The 27,330-nt window shown below is 51.6% G+C and overlaps 1 protein-coding gene across 1 annotated transcript in view; it reads left to right on the top strand.

The window, feature by feature from the left end:
- ttll5 (tubulin tyrosine ligase-like family, member 5) overlaps positions 1–27,330 on the top strand; it is a 57,546-nt gene that overhangs the window by 1,843 nt on the left and 28,373 nt on the right. Inside the window, exons 3-28 of the mRNA XM_067243997.1 lie at positions 49–155; positions 277–359; positions 1,288–1,394; positions 1,673–1,803; positions 1,955–2,037; positions 2,701–2,770; positions 3,061–3,145; positions 4,086–4,187; positions 4,465–4,556; positions 4,752–4,859; positions 10,978–11,059; positions 11,643–11,704; positions 14,935–15,026; positions 15,771–15,809; positions 17,592–17,684; positions 17,814–17,905; positions 19,528–19,590; positions 20,053–20,085; positions 20,581–20,717; positions 20,959–21,223; positions 22,477–22,594; positions 23,454–23,600; positions 23,999–24,081; positions 24,241–24,377; positions 24,631–25,281; positions 25,468–25,655. Of these exons, the coding sequence (XP_067100098.1) occupies positions 49–155; positions 277–359; positions 1,288–1,394; positions 1,673–1,803; positions 1,955–2,037; positions 2,701–2,770; positions 3,061–3,145; positions 4,086–4,187; positions 4,465–4,556; positions 4,752–4,859; positions 10,978–11,059; positions 11,643–11,704; positions 14,935–15,026; positions 15,771–15,809; positions 17,592–17,684; positions 17,814–17,905; positions 19,528–19,590; positions 20,053–20,085; positions 20,581–20,717; positions 20,959–21,223; positions 22,477–22,594; positions 23,454–23,600; positions 23,999–24,081; positions 24,241–24,377; positions 24,631–25,281; positions 25,468–25,655 (3,250 nt within the window). The remainder of the gene's footprint in view (positions 1–48; positions 156–276; positions 360–1,287; positions 1,395–1,672; positions 1,804–1,954; positions 2,038–2,700; positions 2,771–3,060; positions 3,146–4,085; positions 4,188–4,464; positions 4,557–4,751; positions 4,860–10,977; positions 11,060–11,642; positions 11,705–14,934; positions 15,027–15,770; positions 15,810–17,591; positions 17,685–17,813; positions 17,906–19,527; positions 19,591–20,052; positions 20,086–20,580; positions 20,718–20,958; positions 21,224–22,476; positions 22,595–23,453; positions 23,601–23,998; positions 24,082–24,240; positions 24,378–24,630; positions 25,282–25,467; positions 25,656–27,330) is intronic.

Below are 27,330 nucleotides of genomic sequence, written 5' to 3'. Positions count from 1 at the left end.
TATTTATTTATGACACACTGTTATTTATCATTCTCTGTGTATCTTCAGGGACCATCTTTGCATTGCATGGAGTGGCTGTAGCAGGAAAATACCAGTTGTGGTCTTCTATGCGGAAGCCATAGTCTCTAAAGATGTCAACATGCGCTCTATTGGAGGTACTTCTGTCAGTCATGTATCCACTACTAAACAATGCTGAATTAAAGTGTCCAGGTGAAATGTTCTACCATCCTCCCAGTGCTGAGATAGTCATGTAATAAAGTTCTTGTCTTATTGCAGAACAGTACAACCTGGGTTTTAAGATCGTACGGACAGAGAGTCGCCTGGTACGCGGTATACTGACCAATCATGGCTTCCATGAGGTAACATTTAATCACAACGTAGTTATTTAGCAGATGCTGTTATCTAAAGTGACAGATTGTACATGGTAGGGGATTTGAACCAGCAACCTCATGATTCGTGGCTAAGTGCTCTAACCACTGACCCATACTTTCCCTACAGAATGATTCCATACAGGTTTGGAGAATACAAGCCTTTTAGTACAGTACAGTCTTGATTGAGCATAGAATTACTTCTCAGTCTGGTTCTCTGGCAGTCTAACATGTGGGATGGGTCATACTAATACTGCTTCCAAGCCTGGGAATGCACCCATGAATCAGAGAGTTGGCCATCAGAGGCGTTAATTATATTTCACAAGGGAGCCCACTCACCATTATCGCTCCATCCACGCACGTACTATTAATTCCCTTTTCATTTCACTTCAATGCCTCTTGACTCCCAGTAAACCCATCATCAAAGGTGGACTGGTGTCTGCCACCGCCTCTCCTGAGCCAGAGTTTAATAGCCCCGTATTGCTAACATCTGTCTTTCTCATAGCCGCGAGAGAAAGGCCGTGGCAAACTTGCTTCTTCTTCTCAAAGAGCGCAGAGTGGTAGAGATAAAACAAAGCATGTGTAAAATACTGTCACAGTGAGGGAAATAGCTGGTCATCGCTTTGATATCAATGAAAGAGCGAGGCTTGAGTTTTGTGATATGAGCCCCAGGTTTACTCTAACATAACTGCACATGGGAGATCAGATGTTTTAAACTGATGCTGAGGACTTTCTGTGGAGACTGGAAAGTATGTTTGACACCAGTGTACCTATAACACTATATATTTTGAGTTCTCTATATTATTTTAATCGGCAACAAAAGAAATACTTCATGCATTTCGATTTATCTTCAAGCTAGTATCTTGTGTTAACACTTTAGTGTTACGCTGTGGACCTGAAGGAGATGTCTGTTTTCTAGGTCCATCCAAACAGTAATGACTTCAACCTCATGTGGACAGGGTCCCACCTTAAGCCTTACCTGCTACGCAGCCTTCAAGACTTCCAGAAGGTTAACCACTTCCCCAGGTACGACGCTGTGAATCATCTGCGGTACATTTGCAGAAGTTCAAAACCGCTCAGCCATTTTAAAGCCTCTGAAATCAGCTATGTGTATGTTGGCTTCCTCAGCAAAGTACATTTAGTTTGGAACTGGGCCGTCTTAAAACATGAAATGAATCAAACTGTCATGCAGGAGGAGTCTTGCTGCTATTGTGTTTGTACAAGGTCTTATTTCTCTCAGCATCCAAACTGTGTAGAACGCAAGCATGTCAAGCGGAAAGGTCAATACCCTTGTGCATTTCCAGGTCATATGAACTGACTCGCAAAGACCGACTGTATAAAAACATCCAGCGGATGCAGCAAGCTCACGGCTTCAAAAACTTCCACATCGTTCCTCAGACGTTTGTGCTTCCCTCAGAGTACCAGGAATTCTGCTGTAAGTTCATTCCATACTGTTTGGTCCACCATGGGTCCACTAACGTCTGTTTACTCTCACGGTTCACTGTTAATGTAAACACAAGAAGCCACTACTGATATTCGGTTACCTCTCTCACTGGGTCTTCGTCTTGTTCTGCCTCCTTCTTCAGGTTCTTTTACCAGGGACAAGGGTCCCTGGATCATCAAACCTGTTGCTTCCTCCAGAGGCCGTGGCATCTACCTGGTCAGCAATGTAAGGAACAAGCCTCAGATATACAACTGTCCAACATTACTGCTTGTAGACACACAGGACTGATACTGTAAGTGTATTCCAAACCTCACAGGGTTAGCTTGTGACCTGAGGAAACCTTGTTGTAAGTGAAACAATCTGGGCAGTTGCTTGTTGGGGGTGGCGCAGTAGAACTCCTTTGATAATAAGCATGAAACAGTGTGTGTCATAGACATTAAGCATTGTCGAGTAAATCACACACTTCAAGGGTTTGGCTTTGGATATTTTCCACAAGGTTCCCTGTCTTGGACAACCTATCTGTGCTTTTTCCTTTCTTTCTTCTGAGGCATTTTTATAAAACAGTGGAAAGAATGTCAGGGTGATATTTGGATGAGAAGGACATTCATTTCTTGGGTTTTCTCTGAACGTGAGCCAGCCTTGAGGTCAGCTGCTCCTCCCATCTACTCAGCTTCTCCACCTGCTCCGCATTTTAGCCTCATAAATGACCCAGCTCCTTCACAGCATCAGGCTTCCAGACCCAAATCAGGCTGCGGACAGGCCTAGTCCATCAGAGAGCAGAGGTTACAGTTTCATTGAAGATGTGTGTTTCTCCCAGGTGCACAGAGCATGAGCAGCTAGGTTGTTTGCTCTGTAACGTGGCCTAATACCTTCTATTGTTATCTGCAGCCAAACCAGATTCCTCTGGATGAGAATATCTTGGTGTCTCGCTACATTAACAACCCTCTACTGATAGATGGTGAGTTATTACCCCTCAGGCCAGGAGCTGCTCTCCACTGACCACATGGTACATCAGTTTAAGGGTTGTTTGTTGGGATGTGGCTAGTAGTTGATCATGATGAATTAAAAATGTATTCTCCATAATGACTTTCTCGCTCTAATGCCAGCCACTGTGCTTATGTATGAAGGAGATCAAGATCACATAATATAAAAATACTAAACTATACTACACTGTACAAAACAGCACATCACAGTACAGTACGGTACAGTATGGTGAGTGATCTTGTTCCGCTGGTGCTTTTGTTCCAGACTTCAAGTTTGACGTGCGTCTGTATGTACTGGTGACGTCCTACGACCCCTTGGCGATCTACCTGTACGAGGAGGGCCTGACCAGGTGAGCTGGGGGCAGGGCCTGACCAGGTGAGCTGGGGGCAGGGCCTGACCTGGGCTGCGTTTCCCGAAAGCTTCGTAAGCCTAAGTTGATCGTAGAATCCATCGTACAACGAATTTTAGTTTTACGGGCCGTTCCCAAAGACACCGTAGCTAAAGTGTTTCTTGAAAATTCGTAGCTCTTGAAATCGCATAGATTAGCCTACTCCTTACGAGCATGTTTGGGAAACGCACGTAAGAAATATCGATGGTTTCGTTATTTTGCTCGATCGTTGCTACGATCCATTGTTATCGGGAAACGCACCCCTGGTGAGCTGGGGGCAGGGCCTGATCAGGTGAGCTGGGGCAGGGCCTGACCAGGTGAGCTGGGGCAGGGCCTGACCAGGTGAGCTGGGGCAGGGCTCATGTCACGGTGTGTACGTATGCTTAACAAGATCTTGCTTGGACATTTCATTAGCATGGGATCGCACCAGTAGCGTAGCAGGTTTAACAGCTCAAGCTGAGCACCAGAAGAGGGCGCTCTTCGCTCTGGGCTCAGCCACCCAAGCTAGGGTTTGGTGGTGCATTCAAACGCAGCTTTCCATTGTCTCAGCGGTAAGAGCGTGTCTGCGCTTGGGACTGACGGATGTTTCTGCTGGACAGAATGACTGTTTAGTTGACCTCTGCTGGATAATAAGCTGTGAGCCTAAACAAACTCCCAAACCTGCTCCCATCCCAAACCTGCTCCCATCTCCTGACGCCCCTTTTAGTGGAGGAGAGGTACTCCCTGTGGTACATGCCAAGGAATTCACTTTACTCTACATGTGGTGTCCATTCCTGTTAAATACAGATGCCCAAAACATGCCCCAGTGTCAGCCTCATGCGTATACACGGCAGGTACCGTGTCTCACCGTGTCGTTGTTGTGACGTTCTCGTGTTGTAAAGCAAGTGTGTCATTCCCACAGGTTTGCCACGGTGAAGTACGACCGTGCCGCCAAGAACATCAAGAACCAGTTCATGCACCTCACCAACTACAGCGTCAACAAGAAGAGCCATGCCTACGTCAGGTGAGCCAGGGACAGACAGCAGCTGCTCTCCACCTCCCCCGCAGTCATTCTTTCGGGTTCTCTCCAGATGAAAGGCTGTCTGTTGGTCTAGTAATGAAAGGTGAAACAGATTCATCCCTTGATTGGTGATTGGGGCTTTTGTATTGTCTTTGTGGAATGCCAGATGAACTCTGTTGTTGTTTCTGTGGGTCAGAGCTGGGGCAGTGTCGCAGGGACCTCATTCGCCAGGTTGCCGTGGGATGAAGCCAGACCCTGAATGCCTTTTGTTCTTTTTCAGTTGCGATGACCCTGAAGTGGAGGATTATGGGAACAAGTGGAGCATGAGCGCGATGCTGAGGTATTTGAAGCAGGAGGGGAAAGACACCACAGGTGAGTACAAGCGCTTGTTCTCCCTCTAGCCCAGTGAGCATCAATAATATCGTCACTTCTGTCTTAGCAAAAACAAACGTGTAGAGTGTACCCCTCTGTGTGTGTCTGGGTACAGACAATGTGCTCTTTGTATGAAGTGGTGTTTTCCAGGAGGAGATCCTGACCTCTGACCTCGGTGTGCCCTGTGTGTTGTAGTGCTGATGAGCCAGGTAGAAGATCTCATCATCAAAGCTGTGCTGAGCGCCGAGCTGCAGATAGCCACTGCCTGCAAGATGTTTGTTCCCCACAAGACCAACTGCTTCGGTACGACCTCCCCTCTCCCCACAGTGGCTGTGCAGCCGGCTCGTTCAGCGTGGTACAGGCTTCCTGCTGCAGGCCTCGGCTGTTCTCTGGCTGGCTGGCTGCTTCAGAGCGCCTGGTGTTGACTGAGGCAGGACTCTGCTTCCTTTTCTCCTCTGCCTCTCAGGTCTGTCCGATTCAGGCTGACTGTTTTCTTGGCTGCTCCTGTGCAGCACCCGGCTCGTGTGAACTCCATTTCAGAGCCGTTACCGATGTTGGTGTTGGCACTAATTGTCAGCGTTCTCAGCTCGGTTTTGGCGGGGTTGGTACGCAGGCACGTCGGCTTAGCCTCCCCTAAGAGCCTCTCCTCCTCCCTCCTCCTCCGGAGCTCTCGGCTCTCTTCAACTCACTCTGTCTCCCTGGTCTTGTTCTCTTTCCTAGAGTCAGCCTTTCTCTCCCTCCAGCTCTCTCTCTCTCTCTCTCTCTCTCTCTCTCTCTCTCTCTCTCTCTCTCTCTCTCTCTCTCTCTCTCTCTCTCTCTCTCTCTCTCTCTCCCTCCCTCCAGCTCTCTCTCCCTCCCTCCCTCCCTCCCTCCAGCTCGCTCTCCCTCCCTCCCTCCCTCCAGCTCGCTCTCTCTCCCTCCCTCCCTCCCCTCCAGCTCGCTCTCTCTCCCTCCCTCCCTCCAGCTCTCTCTCTCTCTCTCTCTCTCTCTCTCTCTCTCTCTCTCTCTCTCTCTCTCTCTCTCTCTCTCTCTCTCTCTCTCTCTCTCTCTCTCTCTCTCTCTCTCTCTCTCTCCCTCCAGCTCTCCCTCCCTCCCTCCCTCCAGCTCGCTCTCTCTCCCTCCCTCCCTCCAGCTCGCTCTCTCTCCCTCCCTCCCTCCAGCTCGCTCTCTCTCCCTCCCTCCCTCCAGCTCGCTCTCTCTCTCTTCTCTCTCTCTCTCTCTCTCTCTCTCTCTCTCTCTCTCTCTCTCTCTCTCTCTCTCTCTCTCTCTCTCTCTCTCCCTCTCTTTCCCTCCAGCTCTCTCTCTCTTCACTTCTCTGTCCCATGTCACAGTGTACAGGTAAAAGAGAGTCCCCTGCACTTCTGACAGTTCTCTGTAGACATAACAGAGCCCCGGCTGGTGGTTGTTTGGGCTGTGGACCAGGTCACACCCACACGATCTGGCTGTCACCTGCATACAGATAGCAGGGGTGCCCTGGGTAGCGCGGGCGGGGTGTGAACGGTGGGGGGGGGGGGGGTTGTTTAAGGGATGAGCTGGGTCTGATGTGACCCTCATGTTGCATGCACGCCAAGTGGACATGAATCAGCTCTGGACCTGATGGCACCAGATGCTGCATCCTCATGTGAGAGAGTGACAGGAAGAGGCATGAATGGGAACATTTGTTTTTCTCCCCCCTCTCTCTCTCTGTCTCTGTCTCTGTCTCTCTCTCTCTCTCTCTCTCTCTCTCTCTCTCTCTCTCTCTCTCTCTCTCTCTCTCTCTCTCTCTCTCTCTCTCTCTCTGTCTGTCTGTCTGTCTGTCTGTCTGTCTGTCTGTCTGTCTGTCTGTCTCTCTCTGTCTGTCTGTCTGTCTCTGTCTGTCTGTCTGTCTGTCTGTGTCTCTCTCTCTGTCTCTCTCTCTCTCTGTCTCTCTCTCTCTCTGTCTCTCTCTCTGTCTCTCTCTGTCTCTCTCTCTCTGTCTCTCTGTCTTTCTCTCTGTCTTTCTCTCTGTCTCTCTCTGTTTCTGTCTCTCTCTCTCTGTTTCTGTCTCTCTCTCTCTCTCTCTCTTTATCTCTTTATCTCTCTCACACAAAATCATGCATGCATTACCTTCAAGTAATTAGGTCTGTCTCTTTGGTACATACATTGTGGGCTGTGACGAGCATGCTCATTACTTTAGAAGAGATATCATATTACTCTTGAATGTGGTGTAATTTTGTTGTCTTCACATCGCCCCAAGCTACAGTATAATTACACTATTGCATTGACAGTGTGTCTAAGAGATTAGATTTCCAAAGACTGACAGTGACAGTTGTAGGACCACCCTCAGCTTAGCTCTCTTCTACCTCTCAAGGTGAGCCTAATGCATTGTGTTTGTGTGTTTGTGTGTGTGTGTGTGTGTGTGTGTGTGAGAGAGGAGACATGTAGGAGCCAGTGTAAAACATGAGTGCGAGAGGCCGTCCTCTGCTCCAGGGAGGCCAGGATCACTGTGTGCCTTGTCTTCTCTTAAAATAAAATCCGCCCAAACCACCGTGTTCTCCCAACTCCTGTCAGATGTCTTTCCTGCGCTCTCTTGCAGGTCTCTCTCCTCCACTTCAGGTCTCTCTCCTCCACTTTAGGTCACTCTCCTCCCCTGCAGGTCTCTCTCCTCCCCTGCAGGTCTCTCTCCTCCCCTGCAGGTCTTTCTCCCCTGCAGGTCTCTCTCCTCCCGTGCAGGTCTCTCTCCTCCACTTCAGGTCTCTCTCCTCTCGTGCAGGTCACTCTCCTCCCCTGCAGGTCTCTCTCCTCCCCTGCAGGTCTCTCTCCTCCCCTGCAGGTCTCTCTCCTCCCCTGCTAGTCTCTCTCCTCCCCTGCTAGTCTCTCTCTTCTCCTGCAGGTCTCTCCGCCCCTGCTGGTCTCTCTCCTCCCCTGCTAGTCTCTCTCTTTCCCTTTTAATCTCTCTCCTCTCTAGCTATTCTCTCTCTCTGCATCTCTCTCTCTACCCAGACTCCAAAACATGACTGCAATGTTCATTCAGGCTAAGCACTGTTGCCACGCACCAATAAAAAGCCTAACACAAATAGGCTTTGAGCTGTATCGTGCTAAATAATTGTGGCTGAGGGCGGCGTATGTGCCCTTAGAACAGCAGCCATTGTTTCAATGTCTGCCATGTCTGTACTGGAGCCACGCAGCACCGCTACGCAGCACCATAAAGCACGTTGTAATCTTAATTTGCAGCAAATTATTCCCTGCTATGTTAATGTGTTTAATACAATGTTTATTGTTTTCAAATGGGACTGGTGCTTTATACAGTAAGTGCTCTGCCTGTCTAAATGGGCGGACTGTTACAAAAGCCCTTTATAACTGTCTCGTCTGATGTGGGAAGAAGTAAAAACAACATTGCTTTTTTAACTTTCCTTGGTTAGATGATTCCTGTGCGAGTTTGAGTGTGTGTGTGTGTGTGTGTGTGTGAGGAGAAATGCCACCCATGCTGTTCTGTTCCACGGCCTTATGATTAATGGACAGAGTTTTTACAGAGGGATGCTGATTACGAGATGTTTTGACTGAGATCTGATTAGCCAAGCCAAAGGCCCTATTTCATTACACACAAAACATTCCTCTCACTGGTCCTGTGTGCACTGAACATCTCTCATGGAGCTCCTACGGCGGTTTGAGCTTTCCACCACTTTCCCTGCCCAGCATTTGTCTGTCTGTCCCTTAAAATAGACGTATGGTTATTATGAATCCTTTGCAAGCTTTAACTGGGACTGCGTAGTGATTGAGGTGGACAGCTTAGTGATGGAGGTGGACAGCCTAGTGATGGAGGTGGACTGCGTAGTGATGGAGGTGGACTGCGTAGTGATGGAGGTGGACTGCGTAGTGATGGAGGTGGACAGCCTAGTGATGGAGGTGGACTGCGTAGTAATGGAGGTGGACAGCCTAGTGATGGAGGTGGACTGCGTAGTGATGGAGGTGGACAGCCTAGTGATGGAGGTGGACTGCGTAGTGAAGGAGGTGGACTACATCGGGTCACTGTAGGTTCCAGTCTTCAGGCGTTTGGCTCCGATTGGACTTGTCATCAATGATTTTGATGATACACAGAGTTTTTGTACACAAGAAACTTGTCTCTTGCTGAGGTCAAGAGGTCATGAAGAGGGCCTCTTATAGTCCGCATATAGATATGGAACGATGTCCAGACTCTCTGGAGACCGTAAGCAAGAAATATGTAGAAACAGCCTTACATGAGGTATGATGTTATCACCTGTTTGCCTTTCCTACTGTACCCAGTTGCTGACTGTGATTGGCCATGTAAGGAAAAGCTCTGTGCACTCTATATATGAACTTGTCTATCCATTGTATATAAGGACAGTTGTGAAGCATGTGCCTCACTCATCTGACCACTCTGTCGTGGAAAGGTCACATGATCTGAGCAGCTTGGTCACATGATCCGTGCAGCTCGTTCTAATAAACAAAGTCAACTCTTTTTCATTGTTGTGCGTCTTTCCGGCCAGCCATCTGACAGATCTCATCTTATCACTTGACTAACTGCTTAAACACATGCCAAGGAGACGCTTCATGTTGTTGTTATTGTGGGCTGATGCCCTGCATGGCCAGGGAGGGAAGATAATGGTCCTGGCTTGGTTTGTTGTGGTGAAGTTTCCAGCTGCTTTCATGAAGTAGTAAAAACACAACTTAACCCTTCTCTTGGTCGTCTTCTCTCTCGGCATTCTCTTTCTTCTCCTCCTCCTCCTCCTTCTTCTTCTTGTCCTCCCTCTCTTAATGGGCGTGTTGTGGATGTTGACTGAGTCTGTGATGGTGTTTTGCGGTCTCTCCGTGGCCACATTAACAGCTCCCCAGGCAGCGCTGAACCCGGCCTCAGAACAAACGCGCCCAGCAGCGAGCCAGCGGCTCCGGGGGCTCTGGGGGCTGGAGTGGCGTCTGCTTCTAATTGGAGGAAAATGCGCGGCGCATGGAGCCTGCCTGTCGGGGACTGGCGAGGTGCAGTTTTTTCCCCCCTCGCTCCCGTTGTTGTGGTGGCACTGATGAGGAACTCCAGGCTCAAACCCTCTTATTCCAGCGCTCCCTTCCTCAAGACTTACACATTATGTTTTATGGCTCTGTGTGACTTAGTGTGTGTGTGTGTGTTTTATTTAAAGAGAGAGAGAGGAGGAGGAGAGATGGATCAGCCTGTGGGTGGAAAAGAAAATCCCAGCGTTCTGCTTAGCAACTACTGTTTGGCTTTCTAGGTCCAGTCTTTACCCAGAGAGAGATTGGTCTTGGCCAAAGGAGAGCATTGACACATTTTGCTTAATTCTACCCTAGCAAGAGTTGATTTTTTTTTTTTTTAATACTTTCAACTCCAGTGGTTGCGTGCCCTTGACGGACAGCATGGAGTTAAGTGCTTGAATGTCTGTTTTCTTTCTGAAAGGGTTTTTCATAATTGCGACTTCCTTCGTAATATCATTATCCTGCGTCCTCCTGCCCCAGTAAGTAAACCATGTGCCCTCGGGCCGGGTTAGTGTGTGAGCCGCTAGATTAAACAACCCTGGAAACTCCAACCTCTGGCCCTGTTCCAGAGCAGAGACTTTTCTTTTGAAGTGCCATTAGGATAGTTTTCCCCTGGCTTCATGACCAGTGCTCTGCCCCGTCACAGTAAAAGTCAGTGGATTTCAGGGCTGTGAGCTACAGGGCAGGCCCTCCCCAGAGTGCTGGAATGAGGGAGAGGAGACCAGGTCGTCTACAGGGCTTCCAGCCCAGCAGTGACGCTGACCCAGCTGTTTACAACAGGAGAAGGTGGGGGGCGGATGAGTTTGTACACAGAGAACTCCCTGACCGCTTCGTAAAAGGCCTTTATTGTTTTGTTTTCCGCCAGGCTTGCGTTGGAGTGCGACGTGCATGCGGGTGTCTGATTCCCCAGGTCTCTCTCGCCTGGAAAATACTCCCAGAACTTTCCAAACTCAGCTGAGCTCAGGATCCATAAGAATCATCTGCTTCTCATCACTTCGAATTGACAAATGCCTCACTTTGTGACTGAGTTGACATTAGGTAGACCAACAACAAACCAAACCAGTTTGTACAGCAAGTCACCCAAAGATAAACTTGACCTCAGCATGTCCACAGACCGTCTAAGAAGGAGAGCCTAGTTAGAGCGTGCGTGAGGATCCTGATAAGCACGGCATGGTTTTCGTCGTCAAGTTCTTATACAAGTCGTCATGGAGCTGAAATGTAAATGTATTTAGGGAATGTAACACAGTCAGCCCACACATTTTTTATGGATTTTCTCTATTGAATGATTGGATATTTAACATGCAGTTTTATATGTAATCAATAGAAGAGCTCAGTCTGCCTTCTGCTAGATAGTGGGCCCTTGATAATGTTGTTTGTTTCCTGTATTTGTGACTTTTGAACTGGTCTGAGCTTCCCTTCTCTGGCGAATACCCATAATTCATTGTGTTTGCCTCAACAGAACTCTATGGTTTTGACGTGCTGATCGACTCCAATCTAAAACCCTGGCTTCTGGAGGTCAACCTCTCTCCCTCGCTGGCCTGGTGAGACGTTATCCTGGTTCACAAGGACAATGACCGTGCCAGCCGGCTTTATCACTGTATCTCGTCAACCGTGGTTTCTGCTCAACCACTTACAGCAAACTTCGCTCTCCGCTAGCTCTAAAAAAACTCTTGTTTTTCTTAGATATGCATACTTCTGTTCTTCCCATAAACACAAACATCCTCGCCTCAGCTCTGAAAATAGACATGTTAATAACTACTGCCCGTGAGGAAATGCTGTGTTTGAGGATTTACACTTCATTTGTTGATAAATACCCACTGGCTAGATGCACTGAACTGTAGCCTGGGCTAGACTTGGGAGTTACAAACAGTTTATCAAGTACTGTGTAGTTCAGGGACTGGACTGTTGCACGCTGGTAGGTGCTTCTGGAAGGAGCCTGGTGCTATGTGTGCATGGACTGCAGGACCAACAATCCAGTTGACATGAATAAAAGCATTTACATTACATTGCAGGACATTAAATGAACAAAATGTTTTAATTTTTTTCTCATTCATTATTTATTTTTATTTTTTATTTTTTTTGGGGGGGGGGGGACTGAAGATGTAACTTTTTCTTTATTTTCAGTGACGCACCTCTGGATCTGAAGATAAAGGCCAGCATGATATCAGACATGTTTTCTCTTGTGGGTGAGTATTGTCAGTGAAGCCACTGATGAGAGTGTGATTACCATTAGCTTGTTTTAGGAGGAAGGAATTCCAGTTTGTGTATGTCTGTGAGGGTTGCAACACCTCGTCTTACATGCTCAGACGACAATCTGATGCTCCTGGCATACTCTCAGTTTCCTGCGTATCCACTATAATGTTAAGTCTCGTGCCTTTTACGACGATATAAATCTAATTTCCATCACATAGTTTTCCAGTGCCTCCTATCCCTGTCCTCCAAGCCCCTCACCTGCCTGTGTGCTGGAGCCTGGCCCAGGACTGCCAGCCCCTCACCTGCCTGTGTGCTGGAGCCTGGCCCAGGACTGCCAGCCCGGAGGACATGGAAACTTTCCTGGCCCTGGTGTGTGCCAGCCCTGGGATCTAGCCTGCAGCAGGTTCCACAGCTCTGGGATCTAGCCTGCAGCAGGTTCCACAGCCCTGGGATCTAGCCTGCAGCAGGTTCCACAGCTCTGGGATCTAGCCTGCAGCAGGTTCCACAGCTCTGGGATCTAGCCTGCAGCAGGTTCCACAGCTCTGGGATCTAGCCTGCAGCAGGTTCCACAGCTCTGGGATCTAGCCTGCAGCAGGTTCCACAGCCCTGGGATCTAGCCTGCAGCAGGTTCCACAGCTCTGGGATCTAGCCTGCAGCAGGTTCCACAGCTCTGGGATCTAGCCTGCAGCAGGTTCCACAGCCCTGGGATCTAGCCTGCAGCAGGTTCCACAGCTCTGGGATCTAGCCTGCAGCAGGTTCCACAGCCCTGGGATCTAGCCTGCAGCAGGTTCCACAGCCCTGGGATCTAGCCTGCAGCAGGTTCCACAGCTCTGGGATCTAGCCTGCAGCAGGTTCCACAGCCCTGGGATCTAGCCTGCAGCAGGTTCCACAGCCCTGGGATCTAGCCTGCAGCAGGTTCCACAGCTCTGGGCTCTAGCCTGCAGCAGGTTCCACAGCCCTGGGATCTAGCCTGCAGCAGGTTCCACAGCTCTGGGATCTAGCCTGCAGCAGGTTCCACAGCCCTGGGATCTAGCCTGCAGCAGGTTCCACAGCTCTGGAATCTAGCCTGCAGCAGGTTCCACAGCCCTGGGATCTAGCCTGCAGCAGGTTCCACAGCTCTGGGATCTAGCCTGCAGCAGGTTCCACAGCCCTGGGATCTAGCCTGCAGCAGGTTCCACAGCCCTGGGATCTAGCCTGCAGCAGGTTCCACAGCTCTGGGCTCTAGCCTGCAGCAGGTTCCACAGCCCTGGGATCTAGCCTGCAGCAGGTTCCACAGCTCTGGGATCTAGCCTGCAGCAGGTTCCACAGCTCTGGGATCTAGCCTGCAGCAGGTTCCACAGCTCTGGGATCTAGCCTGCAGCAGGTTCCACAGCTCTGGGCTCTAGCCTGCAGCAGGTTCCACAGCTCTGGGATCTAGCCTGCAGCAGGTTCCACAGCTCTGGGCTCTAGCCTGCAGCAGGTTCCACAGCTCTGGGCTCTAGCCTGCAGCAGGTTCCACAGCCCTGGGATCTAGCCTGCAGCAGGTTCCACAGCTCTGGGCCCCCTGGCCGGTGGCTGCCTCTATTAAAGCCCTCCTCAGTAAACCCTTGTTCCCGGGGAGGAGAGCTCCCTAATGTGCACTTCCATAGCCTCCTGGAGGGTTTCAAGCGTTGGAGACAGTCTGCTATTGTTTTCTTCTTTAACACTCCCTGTGTGCGTAGCCAGCTAGCTCAGTCAGATTGAACGAATAACTGGAGGGCTCCACAATAGGGTTGCAGCTTCGTGCTAAAACCACAGGCATTATTATTAATTGACGATAAGTGACAAGCGGGTGAAACTGTCAACAAAAGATGTGGTTGTTTTTGAGTCATTAAGGCCTGTTGGGTAACTGGATCTTGCATCACGAAGCCAAAGCAATCCTTAGCATGCAGACATCAAATATGCTCTGCCCAAGGCAGAGATCAACACTGTTTACACACCACAGTTTCGTCATGCAGAGAAATGATGTATCTGTGTTATGTTGCCTTTCCTCGCAAATTATGGTGTTCTCAGGTAGCCCATAGTTTGGAAAAAAATGCAAATGCAAGTCCTCACCTGAAGCTCATTCTTCACCAGAACACATCTCAGATTTTTGTCGTTATCAAGAAACGGATTGATTGACAAGTACACAGGCAGTACAAGACTGAGCGATGTGGCGCCCTCCCTGCAGCGGAGCAGGCATCCTCAGTCAGGGTGCTCACATCCTGCAGCCAACCTCTGGTCAGCTCTAAGTAGAGGCACAACGAGCAGTAGAACCAGAAGGTTCCATCCTGACACTGAGTGAGGGACTGCTGTGTGTGTGTGTGTGTGTGTGTCTGGGCCAGCTATCCCATGGCTCCAGCACTGCCCCCCCCCACTACCCCTCCACACACACCCTTGCTCATTAAGTGAGTGGAGGGAATCATAAATTGCCAGTTATCTTTGGACTGATGCATGACTTGGGCTGGGAGAGCAGTGGCATGTAAAACATACCCTGTCTATTATTCACCAAACAAACCCAGCGCTCTCTTGGCTGATAACACACAGGCCTCATCCCAGGCCTGTAAGTAATGACAGCATGCCATTAGCATTCATTACACCCTCGTGTGGAGCTGTCAGTAAAATGTCAGCCGTGTTTGTAATAATTGCCGCGTTTAGACAAGAACGTGGCGAAGGCCCGAGTCTTACCTGATGGCTTGGATGAGGTAGTACAAACAACCCGGGGCCCATGCTGTCCGTGTGATTTGATACACCCCACGTATGAAGGAGAACTGCGGGAGAAAAAGTTGTTTTCACCCCCACCTCCTCTTGAGTTTTACAATCTGTTCGCTCTGGGAAAACCTTTTAAAGAGGCAGGGAATGTGAAGGAGCAGGGAGTACGACCCACGATAAGGCCCACCGCGCTGTATGTCTCTCAACAGCTAGTATCGGAGACATCTCTTGTGCCAGGATTACAGGTGGCTTACAGCTTTAGATAGCGCTGTTTCCCCAGGGTCTGTGTGCAGGCCTGTCTGGCTGGATGAGAAGTCTGCCTTCATGTGTGCTCTGAGTGTGACGGTCGCTGGAATGTTCCCCGCTGTGAGCTACGGTGGGGGCAACAAGCTGATTTCTGCTGTTGGTTTAAAAGTGAGACGTTTGTGAGGAATGTTTGGTCAGCGGGGCCGCTGGGAGGGGTGGGGTCCTGTGTTGCTTCCCCCTGTGTGACTCATGTCATGTCCTCCCCCAGGGTTTGTGTGTCACGACCCCCTGCTACGACAGCCTCGCTCTGAACGAATCACCCTGGACCCCGGCCTGAAGAACCCTGTCCAGAAGTCTCAGGTATGACACACTCACACACACACATATACACACCCACACACTTACACCTACACACACACACTCGCCATTCACTATCTTGGCGGTTGTGTCTCCTACTACTGTATAGCATAGTGTCTCAGTAAACAGCCAGCCAAACCCTGTATGGAGGCTGATCTACTTCACTGAGTTCTCCCATCCTGGGCTGCGTCAGTCTGTCTCTTCCTATACATTCTGCTGAGCTTCCCTTCTGTGCCCTACTGGAAAATCATTCTCATGCAAAACAACTGCTAATGCAATTACAGCGTTAGGAGTGACATCATCTAGCCAGCGCCCCACTCTGGGGATTATTATTTTATCATTTTTAATCAAGTGACTAATGCTCTCACTAGGCCTGTTGCTTAATGATGCCACAGGCAGCAGCTAATACACTTGGCTCTCTCCAGCCAACCACTGCCTGGGTCTGGGCCTGGGTGTGGGCTTAGGCCTGGGTCTGGGCCTGGGACTGGGCCCAGGGCCTGCCTGGGTCTGGGCCTGGGTCTGGGCCCAGGGCCTGCCTGGGTCTGGGCCTGGGTCTGGGCCTGGGTCTGGGCCTGCCTGGGCCTGGGTCTGGGCGTGGACAGGGGACATGACCAAATCAGACAGCTTCCTCCCCCTCATTGTCCAAAGACCCAGCATAGACTAACAGGAACATGTGTGTGTGTTACCGTGTGTGTGTGTTTGTGGGTACTGTAGCTGCATGTTCATCCTCGTCTCATTGCTTCGTAGCGTCCTGTCACTGCTCAGACAGCAGCAGCCTCCAGACTGGTAAGCTGTCCTCCACCTCCTCATGAACTCCTGCTCTCCTGTCTCTCCTGTCTCTCTCTCCTGTCGCTCTCTCCTGTCTCTCTCTCCTGTCTCTCCTGTCTCTCTCCTGTCGCTCTCTCCTGTCTCTCTCCTGTCTCTCTCCTGTCTCTCTCTCCTGTCTCTCTCTCCTGTCTCTCTCTCCTGTCGCTCTCTCCTGTCGCTCTCTCCTGTCTCTCTCCTGTCTCTCTCTCCTGTCTCTCTCCTGTCTCTCTCTCCCGCAAACCTGATGGCCTTACGCCCCCGGTAAGAACACTGCAGCCCTGCGCGCTGTGTTTCATTAGAACCCACTGCTGTTCCTGGTAGTGACAGCTTAAGAAAAACTGTCCATCGATCGCTGCGGTTTTAGAAAAATCGCAGGGTTTAATTGAATGCTTATTACATTAAGAAAGCGGTCTTGGCAAGACTTGGTCTGAGAGCTCTGCAGTGCGACATTTCCAGTCCCAGTGTTTCAGCCCTCGGCCAGCTCACTCACACGCAGTCCCACCGCCAGACCAAGGCTGCTCGAGCATCAGTCCCTCCGCCAGACCAAGGCTGCTCGAGCATCAGTCCCACCCCCAGACCAAGGCTGCTAGAGCATCAGTCCCACCGCCAGACCAAGGCTGCTAGAGCATCAGTCCCACCGCCAGACCAAGGCTGCTAGAGCATCAGTCCCACCGCCAGACCAAGGCTGCTAGAGCATCAGTCCCACCGCCAGACCAAGGCTGCTAGAGCATCAGTCCCACCCCCAGACCAAGGCTGCTAGAGCATCAGTCCCACCGCCAGACCAAGTCTGCTAGAGCATCAGTCCCACCCCCAGACCAAGGCTGCTAGAGCATCAGTCCCTCCGCCAGACCAAGGCTGCTAGAGCATCAGTCCCACCCCCAGACCAAGGCTGCTAGAGCATCAGTCCCACCCCCAGACCAAGGCTGCTAGAGCATCAGTCCCTCCGCCAGACCAAGGCTGCTAGAGCATCAGTCCCACCCCCAGACCAAGGCTGCTAGAGCATCAGTCCCTCCTCCAGACCAAGGCTGCTAGAGCATCAGTCCCACCGCCAGACCAAGGCTGCTAGAGCATCAGTCCCTCCTCCAGACCAAGTCTGCTAGAGCATCAGTCCCACCCCCAGACCAAGGCAGCTAGAGCATCGGTCCCTCCGCCAGACCAAGGCTGCTAGAGCATCGGTCCTGTGTGGATGACCTGGCCTCCTCACTCCCAACTGACATTAGAAGCTACAGTTGAAAGGATTTTTGGGGATCAGGACTTGGCAGTCTTTGGCTGCCATCATGTCCCCCAAACCAGTCAGACAAATAAAATATAGTCCCCACGCTGTTTAAGATGACATGATTTGTGTAGGGATCTTGAACCCCGATATCTGGCTGCAGCTCAACCCGGACTGCCAGCGTCGTCAATCAGCCTTCTAGCAGGCTGTGGGGGAGACAGCCAGTACTGCCAGTGGAGATACAAAATCTGGCTTTTATGTAACTTAGGGAAAGAGAGAGAGACAAGAAATAGGGAGGAGGGCAACTTTCCTACAGACAGTTGGTGCTTTCTATTTCATTTTTATGTTTCGGTCTTATCATTGTGAGATGATTTCTTAGGTGTGGAACTGGCAATTAAAATTCCTCTGCCGTCCTGCAGAAACACCCAATTTATGAAAATAATCAAACACCCAATACTTTATGTTTTTGGCAGACAGTAAGCCAGTGAGAAGTGCTGTGATGATGCTGGTTGTGTGGTAACACTGAATCCATTTCCCATCTTCCCCAGCGTCAGAGGCCTCAGTCAGCCAACAACACAGACACGGAGAGCTCCCGGCTGGGCCGGCAGGCAGACAGCACCCTGGGACTGAGCACAGAGGAGGTAAAACACACCAGATCCTGCTGCTGGGAACCTAGACGAGCTGGGTGAAGCAAAGCCCTCTGTTTATTTAACCGACAGCCAGCCGGTCACACTTCCTGTTGTTCTTCACACTTCCTGTTGTTGTGGCAGTTGAAGGTGCTGAGGAGGATCAGAGAGGAGCATGAGAGACGAGGAGGGTTCATCCGAATCTTCCCGACTCCAGAGACCTGGGAGATGTACAGGTGAGAGGACAGACCTGGCTAGACCAGACCTGGCTAGACCAGACCTGGCTAGACCAGACCAGGCTAGACCTGGCTCAACCTGTCTAGACCAGACCTGGCTAGACCAGACCTGGCTAGACCAGACCAGGCTAGACCTGGCTCAACCTGTCTAGACCAGACCTGGCTAGACCAGACCTGGCTAGACCAGACCAGGCTAGACCTGGCTCAACCTGTCTAGACCAGACCAGACCTGGCTAGACCAGACCTGGCTAGACCAGACCTGGCTAGACCAGACCTGGCAAGACCAGACCTGGCTAGACCAGACCAGGCTAGACCTGGCTCAACCTGTCTAGACCAGACCAGGCTAGACCTGGCTAGACCAGACCTGGCTAGACCAGACCAGACCAGGCTAGTCCTGGCTAGGCCAGGCTAGACCAGACCCGTCTGGCCTCTCAGGACCTGGCACGGCTTACCACCGTGGCTGGGAGCGAAGGTGAGGGCTGACTTACACACTCAGAGTGGTTACTGGGTCTTCCTCTGACTTACACACTCAGGGTGGTTACTGGGTCTTACTCTGACTTACACACTCAGGGTGGTTACTGGGTCTTACTCTGACTTACACACTCAGGGTGGTTACTGGGTCTTCCTCTGACTTACACACTCAGGGTGGTTACTGGGTCTTACTCTGACTTACACACTCAGGGTGGTTACTGGGTCTTACTCTGACTTACACACTCAGGGTGGTTACTGGGTCTTCCTCTGACTTACACACTCAGGGTGGTTACTGGGTCTTACTCTGACTTACACACTCAGGGTGGTTACTGGGTCTTCCTCTGACTTACACACTCAGGGTGGTTACTGGGTCTTACTCTGACTTACACACTCAGGGTGGTTACTGGGTCTTACTCTGACTTACACACTCAGGGTGGTTACTGGGTCTTACTCTGACTTACACACTCAGGGTGGTTACTGGGTCTTACTCTGACTTACACACTCAGGGTGGTTACTGGGTCTTCCTCTGACTTACACACTCAGGGTGGTTACTGGGTCTTACTCTGACTTACACACTCAGGGTGGTTACTGGGTCTTTCTCTGACTTACACACTCAGGGTGGTTACTGGGTCTTACTCTGACTTACACACTCAGGGTGGTTACTGGGTCTTACTCTGACTTACACACTCAGGGTGGTTACTGGGTCTTACTCTTCGGGGAGTTTTTATAGAATCTGCAGCCAGCGCTCCCTCAGCATGTGTAGGTGTAGTCTGTGTGGCTCGCGTCCCACAACCACTCCAAGTTAAAACTGCATTAAAGCCCCTGCTAAAAGTGAAAACCATTTTAGTGCTTACAGTCCATATTCCTATATGAGGGATTTTCTGCTTGATTAGCTTCATGGGCCTGTTAGCAGCGGGGTTTTTGAGGCTTTTTAAACAGTATGTTATTGAGCGGTAGTGGAAATTATAGGGGTGTTTGACAGTGGCTGCTTCTGGAGCTTTGTGGAAGCCTCAGTTTAGCACATGCACCGCACATTAGACAGGATAGGTGAAGCCCAGTTGACTGTGGTGGTGGTGAGGGATGATTGTGATTGGGTGGTGGGGGATGATTGTGATTGGGTGATTATCTAGTGTCCCGTCTCGTATCCACAGCGGGTATCTGGAGTACAAGACATCGATGAACTCCATGTTGGCCAACAGACTTTTCCATGGAAGGTAAGCATTTCCACTGCGGTCGGTAATAGTCGTTCGTGGCAGGAGCTGGAATCTGCCATAGTGTTTGTTTTGTCTTCAAGTGGATAGGTAAGGGTGAACAGCTATTAAGATATGTGTGGTAATATCACAGTGGAAAGTTTTCCAGAGAGAACACTGTGTCCATGTGGCAATGTGACTTCTGCTGCCTAGTCCACAAGGAGTGGGGGGGTGGGGGTGGGTTGAGGGGGTGGTTCGAGGGGGTGGGAGTTAATCGTCCAAGGAAGACCAGGGAAAAAGGTTACTGCTTGAATGAACTCAGCTTTCCTGCTGTGTTATACTTTTATCTGCGGTGGCTCTTCTGAAGGGCAGGCTGTTTAGAAGTTTCTTATTCACTTAGTTTTACTGTCTCGTAGTTTTCTCAGAGAGGGTTGACCCTGACTCTGCCCTCTTTATGATTCTTCCACTTGTCTTTGATCTCCCCAGATTGGGAAAATCGTCTACTTCTTCAAAATCACGGTTGGTATAGCCTGAAATGGGGGACATTTCCTCCTCTCTGTTCCACTTTCTTTTGATATACAGGGTTTCCTGCAGAAAACATGTTACTTAAGGTGGTAGGGTGGGGTTTGCCGACAGAACGGAGGGGGGGGGGGGACGCAAAAAGTTTTTCCTCCAATGCGTTCTGCAGAGAAGGGAGACTGGCGTTGGTCACGGTTTGGAATGGAAGGGAGAAAACAGGACAACGGCAGATATCGCTATAAAAAAAAACGACGTAATTAAGGCAGCAGGCGTGTGTTGCTTAGGCGGCCGCCTTAACTGAAAAGTGCTGCGGGAAACCCTGATATAGTATATTATAGAAAGGACATACTTTGGTACAATACATTAACACTGGCATCAATCAACCCTGAGTCATCAAGCTATGAATCAGGGCTTTTATTCTGAAAACTGGACGTTTCCACTTGTTTGGGAAGTCTGCTGCTGCAGTTAAGGTGCGTTTGTTTTGTTCCCCCTCAGGAGCCTGAGTGGGAATGTCCAGCTGCAGGTGGACGCGTGTCACGTGTTCCAGTACGAGAGGAAGCTGCTGTCGCTGGAGGCGAGGAAGAGGAGGCAGCGCCACCTGGCTGAGCGTCCGGGGCTGTCGAGGAGGAGAGGTAGGCTGGGGAGCTGGCTCATCTTAGCTCAGCTCAGTCAGCCGTCGTACACAAGGCCTGCTCTGGCCAAGCATGAAGCAACCAGACGTGTTTGTTCTTTAGCTTTCAACAGAAAACTTTCTGGTGTCAGGACAAAAATGGCTAAATATGACAGTATTAAAAACTGTGTGTGAGGCAGTTTTTTGATCCTAAAACACACAAGTGATGTCATCGGCTTCCCTTCATCTCCACCGCTCCTCAGGGACATCACGCAGGGCCGCTGAGAGGAGCGAGGAGGAGGACGTGGAGGAGGGGGAGGAGAGACTGCAGGAGGAAGAGGAGGACAAGAACCGAGTGGTGGGTCAGAACCCTCCCAGGGCTCCTCCGACAGAGCAGCACCCAGAGCCTGGAGCAGCCGACCCCCCTGAGGGCCTCCACAGCGGGGAGACACAACCAGGCCGAGGTGCCAAGCCCTCCCGGCCCAAAGTCAACCTGCTCCACATCCTCCAGCAGGGCTGGGACCTCAGGTCAGTCCACACTCCTGGCTGCTGTTCCCCTCAGCCCCCCCCCCCCCCCCCCCTCCCCGTCTCTCACCACCAGCAGGAGAAATATGAGCTGTGCAGACAACGCCGGCCAGAAGAGCTCATGAGAAAATCTGGCCTCCTTTTGGTAACCCCGCTCTGTTTGGATCCGTCTCTCTGAGCGTGACCCAAGCTGACGTGCACGGGCGCGGAGGCGGGCTCCACAGCCCGCCGGCCAATCCCACGTGTCCTAGTTAAACTCCATGTAGAGAAGCTGCCTCTGATTGGCCTGTTAATTGTGAGGTGTCGGCCTGTCGTTCCTTTGTTTTGGTTCAGAGTTCTGGACGGACTTGAAGGCTTGTTCACTTTGTTACTGTACGTTAACAAGCTAGAAATATTTAGAAACGTTTTTTTCCGCCTTTTACAATAACTTTTGATTTTATAATGAATATGACATGCTTCTGTCTAAACTGAGACCAAAGCTGCAGTCTCCTATTGATTTTTAAAGTGTGTCTGAAATTGTAATTTGAGCAGGAATTACAATAACAAGTCTAAGTTTGTAGAAATTCCTCCATGCTTGCCAGGACTGTGAGGGGACCTGGGCAATTAAAGCACACTGTATCATTGTTGCTGTTTGACATTTCTTTCCAAAACATTTTTCCTCCACAGTATACTGGCAAATACCCTTTTCAGGTTCACCCGGGCCATGAAAACAATTCATCACTCTGGAACCTGTCGAGGACCAGTCCCACTTTCCTCCAAGTCTTTGACTGAAATTGATACATACCTGTATTTGTTTTGAGACTTGCGTGACACCGAAGATAACAAACAGAACGTTCATCACTGTGTTTGAACACGTGTATCAGAGATGCCTACAAGCCAACAGAACGTTTACAAATTGGCTGAAGACGTGGCTGTGGAGTATGAATCATCTCCTGTCAGGAAGGGAGAGCAGATGATGATCACAGGGCGTGTGTTTGTGTGTGTGAGCGTGTGTGTGAGCGTGTGTGTGTGTGTGAGCGTGTGTGTGTGTTTTAGAGTGTTGTTTCCTTCTAACCCATTCGTCTTGTCTAAACCTCGCGTATTCGTGGATCTCTGTGTTGTTTTTCTCCCTCTTGTCCTAACAATTGTCTCTCATCCCACTTAGCTTCCGCTCCTAAATCAGCTCTTTCTCTCTCCCTCCCCTCTCTCCCTCTACCTCCCTCTCTCCCTCCCTCTCTCTCTCCCCTCTCTCCATCCCCTCTCTCCCTCCTCTCCAGTAAAGTGCAGGCTCGCATGGCCTTCTCCTCCTACCTCCACCGCGTCCAGCTCAGACTGCTGGCAGAGAGCAGCAGCACCTCCATCTCAGCCTGGCCAGAGAAGGACCACGATCAGATGGTACAACACAGCATTCTGCTCTACTGTCATGGTGCCCCTCCCTCTGCCCTCCTCCCCTCTGCCCCCCTCCTCCCTCTCCCCTGTCCCCCTCTGCCCTCCTTCCCTCTGCCACCCTCTGCCCTCCTCCCCTCCTCCCTCTCCCCTCTGCCCTCCTCCCCTCTGCCCTCCTCCCCTCTGCCCTCCTCCCCTCCTCCCTCTCCCCTCTGCCCTCCTCCCCTCTGCCCTCCTCCCCTCCACCCTCTCCCCTCTGCCTCCCTCTCCCCTCTCCCTCTCCCCTCTGCCCCCCTCCACCCTCTCCCCTCTGCCCCCCTCCACCCTCTCCCCTCTGCCTCCCTCTCCCTCCACCCTCTCCCCTCTGCCCCCTCTCCCTCCTCCCTCTGCCCCCCTTCCCTCTGGAATTATAACGCATGGAAAGGAAAACCAGAACCATTGTTTTATGTTGATCTGCATCTGATTTTCCATTTGATTTACCGTTAGTCATTGAAGCCACGTCTCGCAGCGTGCGCTAGGTGTTTGCGGCCACTTAGAGAGAGGTGTGGTCCATGTGTCCTGAGTCTTTGTCTACAACGATGGGAAAGTGTGGTCTGGACGTGGGAACGACAAGCATCGTCCTCTCCTAAAGCCTGTGGAGAAGACATCAATGTGACCACATGTCCGTCAGGGGCCTAGGAGTTCAACCACATTTTCCTAATAGTTTCCTTCTGATGTAAACAGGAACTGGGATGTTGTGTTACACAGCGACAGCATGCAAACAGGAACTGTGGTGTTATGTCACGCTCATCAATGCTGTTACTGCGGCTCTCCAGTCAGTTATGAGTGTGTTGGACTCTAATGGACGGGCGCCCCTCTCTCCCGTCAGGAGTTGGTGATGCGCTTCCTGATGCGAGCGGCCAGGAACCTCCAGGAGGAGGTGGAGATGGTTCTGCCCAGCGCCCAGCTGCCCCTGCAGGACCGCAGACACATCCTGTCTCAACAGCTGGCCCGTTTCATCCGCTGCTACAACAAGGTGCACAACCGCAGAGCTGCGTTTTTTTTCAGGCTGCGTCTTAATGTTGCTAACTCCTCAAGACGGTTTAGCTCTAAAAACCCTTTGGCCTCGCCACGGTGTTTCGACGACTGCTAGATTCGTCATTTGGCTGGTTTCTCGTCTCTTATCTGGAAGTAAATGTTTGTTTTGGGATTGGAGCGGGTTAGCATTGCGCTAACAGCTCTGCCTCCCTGCTCAGTGCTGGAGGTGTTTTGGGATTGGAGCGTGTTAGCATTGCGCTAACAGCTCTGCCTCCCTGCTCAGTGCTGGAGGTGTTTTGGGATTGGAGCGGGTTAGCATTGCGCTAACAGCTCTGCCTCCCTGCTCAGTTCTGGAGGTGTTTTGTCCTCACGGCTTCATGGTTTTGGTCCCACCAGGAGACGGAGCTGATGGAGAAGAGCTCTGAGGAGGAGCGGTGCATCAACCCCAGAGTGTTCCAGGAGTTCATCGTCGAGGCCAGGTCAGGCACACGGCTCCAACACGGAGCTCTGCGCCACTTGTTTACACAACATTCATTAAAAGTCGAATTTTTAAAATATAATTACATTACATTAAAAGGAGAATTATCAAACATCATTAAATCACATACATGAATCATGCTATTTCTGTCCTCCTACAGTGAAAGTGATCTGGAGGAGGTCCTGACATACTACACACACAAGACCCAGTCAGCGAGCGTGTTCCTGGGGCCCGCGTGTCAGAGGGCGGAGACATACCGCAGCAGAGCTCCGCCCCCTCATCCCAACACACAGAAAAGTGAGCACACTTATCACTTCAGATCTGTTTCTCTTCCCCCAATAACCACAAGGTAACATTTTATAGGACCTGCATCCTATGAAATTCCTTAATGGACCGCGAGCGAGATCTGGGAGGTTTGGTTTAAATAGGCCACAGTGGTGTAACGAGCTCTGAGTCACCAGTGAAGCAGAGGTCAGCTGGATGATTAGAGTCAGAGCAGGGGAATGACTGCTGGTGGTAACGGTGATCTGGCATATTTCTCCCTGAGCAGCTCTGCCGGTGACCAAGGAGGGCTCCAGCACCTCCGAGTCCTCCCTCTGTGCAGTCCAGATCAGAGACGACCCACCTCCCAGGCCTGCAGGAGACCTGCCCTCCGCCCCCCCCTCCACAGCCCTCCAGCAGGTCGCTCTCAGCAGCAGCCAAGCCAGGCCCGACGTCCAGATCCCCCACAAGTCCTCCACCGGCCCTGTGGCCTTAGACTGCACCCACATCCACCTGCAGCACTGTCCCCCCCCTCCCCAGTCTCTGCCCCTGCACTGCCCCCCTCCACCCCCACCCGCCCAGCCTCCATGCTACGTCCAGTCTCCCCCCTACACCCTGTCCCGGTCCCACGTCCCCCCTTCCTCCCAGCATGCACCTCCCCAGCCCCCAGGCACAGTCTCCACTGTACCCCCTCCTCCCCAGCCCCCAGGCACAGTCTCCATGGTCCCTCGGTCCCGTGGTGTCATATGGTCGCCCCACCCCCACCCCGGCCTCCACCCCGGCCTCACCACCACCCCGGCCCCCGCGGCCCCCCAGATGTTGCGGAGGATCCAGTCGTTCACCTCCTCCTCCTCCTCTTCTAAAGCAGCCAGCTCCTCCATGACTGCAGCCACACAGGTCTACAAACAGAAGCTTTCCAGATCCACGTCTGCAGGGCAAGGTACAAACACCCTGGGTTTACACATCAACACAAATAATACTTATTGATGTCTATGATGTCTGCAATTGATGATATTGTTGTTGTTACTTGGATGCTTGGATTCTCATTCCCTGATTCAGCAACACAACAGTTTCATCACACACATCCTGTTTCCTCTTCTTCCTCTGTTCTCTGTGTCTGTGTCAGTGATGAAGCGGGCCAGCTCAGGCCGCTCCAGACCCGACTCGGGAGGGTTGTTTAAGGACCTGGACTCCCTGTCTGCCCAGGCCCAGACCAACCAGCAGGCCATCGTCTCAGCCCTGCAGAAGCTGTCTGAGAAGCAGACTGCTCGGCAGTACACCTCCTCCAGCCACATCAGCCTCCTCACGCAGCACGTGAGTCTGCAGCAGCTCTGTCCACACCCTCCACTAGCTGCTAACAGCTAGCTGTTAGCAGCTAACAGCTAGCTGTGCGCAGTGCAGGAGTGCAGCTGACCAGACTGTTGGTGTCACGCAGCTTGGAAACGTCTCCTATCTTGACTGATCCTCCAGCTAACTCGTTCCTGACATGTTTTAACTGGGAGGAGGTCCTGCGCAGTCATCTTGCTGTGAGGTCTCTGCTATCTGTGTGTGTGTGAGTGTAAACCTGGCGGCGACCCCATGCTGAGTGATGGCGTAGAGCTGATCACTCATCCAGCAGAGATGCTGGAGCCAGTCAGTGTGTGTACTGACCCCCACGGCAGCTCCCCCTGGTACAGTAGGATGAAGCCAGTGGGCTTGAGGGCTCTGGGAGGGCTCTGGGTCTCTAATGCTCTAGGACTGTAGGACTATGGTCTCTGGGACTATGGTCTGTAGGGCTGTAGGGCTCTGGTCTATAGGGTTGTGGGCTGCAGGACTCTGGGCTGCAGGGCTCTGAGCTGCAGGACTCTGGGCTGCAGGGCTCTGGGCTGCAGGGCTCTGGACTGCAGGACTCGGGGCTGCAGGGCTCTGGGCTGCAGGGCTCTGGGCTGCAGGGCTCTGGGCTGCAGGGCTCTGGGCTGCAGGACTCTGGGCTGCAGGGCTCTGGGCTGCAGGGCTCTGGGTTGCAGGGCTCTGGGCTGCAGGGCTCTGGGCTGCAGGGCTAGAGCTGTGCTGAGCTGCTGGCTGAGCTCTGTGCTCTGTGTGAGGTCTCATTATCAGATGCTCCACGGGGGAGGGCTTTCTGTTGATGCTTAACAGGCACTCACTTTTTAGTGGTAATTGATGCTTATAAATAGAAGAATGTGGCAAATTGGCACAGAGCAGGGGAGTGAGGGAGTCAGAGCCATGCTCAGAGCCATGCTCGCTCTACCACCCCTGTCTTCTTTCTTCCCCCCAAGCGCAGTCACCCGCCGTGGGGAGCCTCTCCTCCTCCCCTTCCTTCCTACCTTCTTTCCTTCCTCAGCTCCTTCCCTCCCTCCTCCCTCTCTCCCCTCCCCTCCTCCCTCCCTCCCTCCTCCCTCTCTCCCCTCCCCTCCTCCCTCCCTCCCTCTCCCTCCCCTCCTCCGTCCTTCTCTTCCCTCCTCCCTCCCCTCCCTCCCTCTCCCTCTCCCCCCCCTCCCTCTCCCTCTCTCCCCTCCCCCTCCCTCCCTCCCTCCCTCTCTCCCCCCCTCTCTCCCCCCCTCTCTCCCCTCCCTCTCTTCCCTCTCCCCCCCCCTCCCCTCCCTCCCTCCCTCCCTCCCTGGGAGATGTTGTTCCGTCAGGAGCGTTGCGATGGCCCCAGACCACACAGACGGGTGTTTCATGTCATCCTGTCTCTGTTCTACAGTATTCTGTTTCTCTGAAAGGTGTTTGCTGTAATTCCCATGGATAGTTAATCCTAGGCATTGCAAGGCAAGGTTTATTTTGCTGAACAAAATAGTTTAATGGGTTGCACTTACAGGGGGTTGGACCCTGCTCTCCTTTCTTTGGCACAGATTAGAGGTCATTAAATCACTTATTTAACTCAGTAGAGTGTTCTGTGAAGACAAGAACACCCTGAACACTGTAACAGTTGACCTCTTAGGGTTCAGCTCTCAGCCTGTGTTTCCCATGCCAGACCACATCATGGGAA

The sequence above is a fragment of the Osmerus mordax genome, chromosome 9, assembly GCF_038355195.1.
Source record: "Osmerus mordax isolate fOsmMor3 chromosome 9, fOsmMor3.pri, whole genome shotgun sequence".
NCBI classification, from domain to species: Eukaryota; Metazoa; Chordata; class Actinopteri; order Osmeriformes; family Osmeridae; genus Osmerus; species Osmerus mordax.
This window is presented reverse-complemented; position numbering and strand designations above follow the sequence as displayed.